Genomic DNA, 6,001 nt, shown 5'->3' with positions numbered 1-6,001 from the left:
CATTCAGGTGCTGCTGAACTGACCACCTGAATCTTAGAGCTCTCTTTCCCCTCCCACTCCCAAGAGTGGTCCAGGCTTCTTGACTTGAAGTCCAAGCCCCACCTTCTGGAACAATGCAGTCAACATATGCTACTCGGTCCCCTTATGGATCCTCTGTCTGTCAGACTTACTCCCATCCTGAGGGGGCCACCTGCTTCTGACCTCGGTCCCTGTGAAGTCAGCCCCCTCCTCCCCTCTGTTTAACCTTCCTTCCCTCACTTTCTCCTCCATCCTCCTCCTCACTAAGAGGGATGCTCCCTTTATCCACATCTAACCCACTCCCGGATCTCCAAATATTTGGGAGGGAAAATGGGCGGGCAGAAAGAATTTTCTCCTTGGCCTAGTCTGGTCCAGGGATGCAAAGAAGACAGTAGAAATTTGAAGCAGAAAATCAGCTGGAGCAGGGGGTGGTCAGGAAGGGGGTGAGTGACTAGTTGTTGGGGGTCTAGGGAAGGACTTTCTACGGGTGCTGAGGAGGCAGGCATGGGGAGGATCATGAGGAAGGACCAGAGGCTGTGTTCACAGGATGCTTGGGTACTGGACACAGCAGGCTTCCAGATGACATTACTTGATGCCTGCATTACAGCTGAGAGTTGATGCTCCCTCTGCCCTTCGTTGCTCCACCCCCTACTTAGGTCAATATTTATGTGTCCTAGACCTAGAGAGGCCCCTGGACTCACCACTGTCCCAACTGCACTCTCCCTGTCCCGCCTTCCCCACCGCCCGCCCCGCTGGCCAGTCCCCACGCCCACACACCCGAGGCTGCCTCATCTGGCACTGATTATCCCTGCTGCTGCTGCTGCCGCTGCTAAACTCAGCTGCTGCCTCGGTCTCGAGGACCCCAGCGCCTCTCCCCCCGGCCATGCTGCCTGCTGCCACTGCCTCCCTCTTGGGGCCCCTCCTCACTGCCTGGGCCCTGCTGCCTTTCGCCCAGGGCCAGACCCCCAACTACACCAGGTAGGTCTCTTGGCACCTTCCAGATAGCTTGAGTGAGCTTCAAAAGCCCTGATTCTTGGGGGTTTTGCCTGTGGATCCTGTGGATCCTTTCACTAACACACCACCCCCCCAGATTTCCCACAGCCCCCACCCTCCCCCAGGCCCCAAGTTCTCCCTCCCTGCTCCAAGACCACTGTCTCCAGCGGGGCACCACTAGCCACCATTCCTCCACCCTTTGTCCCCTGCCCTCTAAGTTTCCCCATCCTCCCGGACCCTTGCCCCCCACCATGGAAGCTGAGAGCTCCAAGACCTTCAACTTGCCTGGTATCTGGACATCTGGATTCCAGGAGGGAATTAGAGATGGTGGGGGAAGCGAGTGGGAGACTTGGGAATCAGATACTCAAGTAGTTAGCAGGAACAGGAGCAGGGCAAAGGTTGGGAGCTGGGGGACCCTGGTCTCCAGGTTCAATATGAGGGCCATCACTGCTGCTTCTCATCTCCCCGCCCCCTCCCCCCCCATGGCCTCGTGGCTGTGTCCACATCTGGAAGTAGTTAGGCGGCTCCTGTCCCCGACTGCCAGGCAGGGCGCGAGGGGGGAGAGTGAGGAACAGCCCGAGGAGGATTCCGGGAATTCCTGTTGGGGTGGGGGTGGGGATTGGGGGGTGTTGCAGAGACAGCCACATGTTCCTGATCCTCTCAATCCCAGCCTGGCTGGCTGAAGCTGCCCCGGACCCCCTTTCTCCCTCATCCCCCTGGCTTCCCTCTCTGGCCCCTCACCCTCATTACCCTATCCTTCCCAAGCTCTCCTCCACTCATGGCTGCCCCCTCTTCTGTTCTCCAGACCGGTGTTCCTGTGTGGAGGGGATGTGACTGGGGAGTCTGGTTACGTGGCAAGTGAGGGTTTCCCCAACCTCTACCCCCCTAATAAGGAATGCATCTGGACAATAACGGTGAGAAAGACCCTCTCTTCGCTACCCCCTTGTTGAAGTCTCTGAGGCCTGACTGCTAAGAGAACCCGGGTCCACCCAGCCCCTGCCGCCCTCCTCCCTGCACCACTGCGCCCAGGGAAGTCCAGGCCCCCTCCCCTCTTCACTGATGGCAGCAGCGCCCACAGTAACATGTGGCAAAGTGTCCTCACACCTTAACTCCAGGCCTGCTCTTCTACTCCCAGTTTTATTTCTGGTCCTTGAATCTCCACAGACCCCAGGGCTTGTCCCCTGGGCAATGAGCTCCTGCAGAGCCCAGGCCCTCTGCTCTGCTCCCTGATGGCGTCCCTTCCTGTTCAGGCCCAGGCCCAGTGTCCGTATGAAACGCTTGGGGAAAGGGAAGTATCCTTTGCCTGGGTTGTGTGTGGCCTGACTTTGCAGGTCCTCTCCCCTGTCCTCGTCGTCAGGTCCCTGAGGGCCAGACTGTGTCCCTTTCCTTCCGAGTCTTCGACTTCGAGCTGCACCCTGCCTGCCGTTACGATGCTCTGGAAGTCTTTGCGGGGTCTGGAACCTCCGGCCAGCGGCTTGGACGTTTCTGTGGGACCTTCCGGCCAGCGCCCTTAGTCGCCCCCGGCAACCAGGTGACCCTGAGGATGACTGCGGACGAGGGCACAGGAGGACGAGGCTTCCTGCTCTGGTACAGCGGGCGGGCCACCTCGGGCACTGGTGAGACTTCCCTCACTTTCGCCTTCCCCCTCTCCTGGCTCCGCCCCCGGCGCAGGCCCCACCCCCAGCCTTAACCTACCCACCCCCCCCCCCAGACAAACCCTGCGCCCGAGAGCCTAGGGCCCCCACTACCTCCCTTACCCTTTTTCCTCACTAACTGCCCCTTCAGTCCCTCCTCCCCATCTTCTCTCGCCCCTCCCGCACCCACCCATCCCCTCTTCCAGGCCCCCCCCCAGGCGCGAGGCGGAAATGGGTCACCGACCCGCGGGTGGAATGGGCGGCCTGGGGTTACTGGGACGGTGAGTAACTGCCCGCCCCCGTCCGCAATCGGGCTCCCTCAGACGGGCGCGAGGGGGCACCCCCGGGCTGGGGGACTAGGTTCCCCCGACCCGGAGCCCCCTACACCCAGTCCAGGGCTCCCGATTGCGGTCCCATCACCCCCTCCTGGCGGCAGAAGCCTCCCCTAAAATGTTTAAGGCAGGGGCCTCGCCAAAGAGGCCTCTGGGGCTGTGCCCCAATTTGAGGGCGCCCTCACAGAGTGAGGACTCCCCAGCCTGCAAAGGGGACTTTTCCGCCAGGCGGGGGAGATGGGATCTCCCAGGGGAAGAGGAGCGAGGTGGCCGCGGGTCAGGGGGAGGGGCGAGAAGGGAGCGTGTCCAGCCAAGTCCTCCTCCCCCTTCCACCGCCTGACTGGGCGCCCGGCTCCAAGACTCCCCTGAGCGCTGGTCCTCCAAGCCCCCTCTCTGCTAACCAACCCCCTCTTTCCTACCCCTCTTCTCATCCCCTCCCGCTGAGACCCAGACGTCCGAGCTTCCAGCACCGGCTTCCAGCCTAGAGCTCTCCTCGAGCTGACCGAGGGTCTCCACCGCCTCCCACCCCCACTCCTTTCTCCCCTCCCCAGAACACCAATTTTGCGGGGGGCGGCTGGAGAAGGCCCAGGGAACCCTGACCACGCCCAACTGGCCCGAGTCTGATTATCCCCCGGGCATCAGCTGTTCCTGGCACATCATCGCTCCCCCGGACCAGGTACCGATCCCCAGCCCCGGCTGCCCTCGGGGACCCAGGCGGCGTCCTCCAGCATGCAGCCAGCAGAGATTAATTGACCATCTGCTATGTCCCGACCAGTGAGCTCGCGCTGGTGGGGAGCAAAACCAGACCCAGAACTGCTTGCACTCAAAAAAAAAAATGTAAAATTACACCTGTGACGGTCTTACGAGAGTGAGGTACACGATGCTGATATATAAACGGTGTTTGTGTGTGTGTGTGTGTGTGTGTGTGTGTGTGTGTGTGTGTGTAGGCGGTGGAGGTGGATGCTGGGTCTGTTCCTTGAGAATGAGCCAGGACTAGACCTGGCCGACGACGACGGCAACAGACGCCACTGAAAGGTTCCCCTGAGTGTGTGATCCTCCGAGTGGTGGTGAATGCTTTAGCGGGGGGAGGGGAGATCTCCAGGAGATGCGGGAATGGAAAGAGGAAGCTGTGGCGAGCTTCTGGGCTTCCGGAGGCGACGCGGAGTGGAGGAGGAGAGAGGTGCAGGGCTTCCGCGCCCTCAAGCCGCCCTGGGTCCTGCCGCCAGGTGATCTCGCTGACCTTCGGGAAGTTTGACCTGGAGCCCGATACCTACTGCCGCTACGACTCGGTCAGTGTGTTCAACGGAGCCGTGAGCGACGACGCCAAGAGGCTGGGGAAGTTCTGCGGCGACACCGCCCCGGGGTGAGGGGGCGGGACCTGGGTGGACGGTGGGCCGGGGCGTCTCCAATTCCCCAGGGGAAACAGTGGTGGGAACCTCGCGGCGGTTGGGAGGGGCCAGGCTTAGCTGAAGAGGCGGGATCTGAACCCGGAGCCCCCACACTGGTGGGCGGAGCTAGTAGGAAGCCAGGCAAACCCGGTCCGCGGATCCAGAGGCGAGTAGGTCCTGCGAAGCAAGGAAGCTGGTACAGTCAACCCCGGGCAGAGGTCACAAGGCCCGCCTGACGCATCCCCCGCTGCCCCGCCACCTGCAGTCCCATCTCCTCGGAAGGAAACGAGCTCCTCGTCCAGTTCGTCTCTGACCTCAGTGTCACGGCCGATGGCTTCTCCGCCTCCTACAAGACCCTGCCGCGGGGTGCCGCCAAAGAAGAGCAGGCCCAGAATGCCGGGGAGGATGCCCGGTCGGGTACCCCGATCCTCAGCCCGGGCCCCAAGCCCGGACTCCCATCTGAGGAGAAACCAAAAGCCTCGTCTGAGGCCCAGGCAACTCCGGGGGGCCCCGGTGAGTCTGGGAAGGGGGAGGAAGGGGACGCAGACTGAAGGCAGCCGTTTCAAAGGTCTCCTTTCTGAACTCATTCATTCACTCATACATCACTCACTGGTGCCTCCTCTGAATTGGTACTGGGTGCTGGGGCCCAAAGCTGGAACGAGCTCGGAATGGGTCCTAATCAATGAGGCCGTTATGGGGAAAGTGGCACTTCCTACCCGCTGCGTAGGTCGCCCTCCACAAACCACGTCCCCCTCCCTCCCAGATGTGCCCAGTGTCCCCTGCCCAAAGCAGTGTCGCCGGACAGGCACCTTGCAGAGCAACTTCTGTACCAGCAACCTGGGTAAGAAGCCCCATCTCCCAGCTTTGCTCCTCCAGCAGCTCTCACCTCCCTCCGGCCCTCAAATCCCTCCTCCTGGTTCCAGCCCTGAGCTGGCCTCCTCTCTCCTCACCGCTCACCCCCACTCTCCCACAGTGGTGACCGCAACAGTGAAGTCCATGGTTCGGGGCCCAGGGGACGGCCTCACTGTCACTGTCAGTCTCATTGGTGCTTACAAAACCGGTGGCCTGGACCTGCCTTCTCCACTCACTGACACTCCCCTGAAGTTTTATGTGCCCTGCAAGCAGTGCCCCCCCATGAAGAAAGGTAACAGATGTGGGTGAATGGGGAGGAGGACTTTGCCTCATGAAAATGATAGAATCTGAAGGACTCTGATGAGGAGGTATATCTACAAGGTCTCAATAACACACTCTCAATCCCTCCCTCCCCTCCCCCAGGAGTCAGTTATCTGATGATGGGCCAGGTGGAAGAGAACAGAGGTCCTACCCTTCCTCCAGAGAGCTTCGTAGTTCTCTACCGGTCCAACCAGGACCAGATCCTCACCAACCTCAGCAAGAGGAAGTGCCCCTCCCAACCTGTCCGGGCTGCTGGGTCCCAGGCCTGAAACCCAGGCCAGCTTCCCAGCCCCTAGCCCTAGGGACTCCTTTCTTATCCAAATAAATGTTTCTTGACTGAGGAAGGGGTCACATCTCCATTTCTATGGTTTGGGGGCCCATCTAGGAGAAATCATTCATTTGTTAATTGCGACAGAGGTTTACTGTAACAGAACAATCTTTCAAGAATGTAAGACCTTGTCAC

General features: G+C 60.6%; 1 protein-coding gene across 2 annotated transcripts; it reads left to right on the top strand.

Moving 5' to 3' along the window:
• Positions 1-711: 711 nt before the first annotated feature.
• On the top strand, positions 712-5,878 carry PCOLCE (procollagen C-endopeptidase enhancer). Of its 2 annotated transcripts, XM_027042089.2 has the most exons (10): positions 762-996; positions 1,817-1,925; positions 2,369-2,627; positions 2,852-2,926; positions 3,529-3,653; positions 4,204-4,340; positions 4,631-4,878; positions 5,129-5,206; positions 5,339-5,509; positions 5,641-5,878. In XM_027042089.2, exons 1-10 carry the CDS (start codon positions 902-904, stop codon positions 5,805-5,807), a joined length of 1,464 nt encoding a protein of 487 aa, XP_026897890.1. In that variant the 5' UTR covers positions 762-901; the 3' UTR covers positions 5,808-5,878. The 2 variants fall into 2 exon arrangements, with proteins under 2 accessions (XP_026897891.1, XP_026897890.1); XM_027042090.2 differs by lacking the exon at positions 2,852-2,926 and having other exon boundaries at positions 712-996.
• The last annotated feature ends 123 nt before the right edge of the window (positions 5,879-6,001 follow it).

This window comes from Acinonyx jubatus, chromosome E3, assembly GCF_027475565.1.
Source record: "Acinonyx jubatus isolate Ajub_Pintada_27869175 chromosome E3, VMU_Ajub_asm_v1.0, whole genome shotgun sequence".
Classification (NCBI taxonomy): Eukaryota; Metazoa; Chordata; class Mammalia; order Carnivora; family Felidae; genus Acinonyx; species Acinonyx jubatus.
Note: the sequence above shows the minus strand (reverse complement) of the source record. Positions and strands in the feature narration are given on the sequence as shown.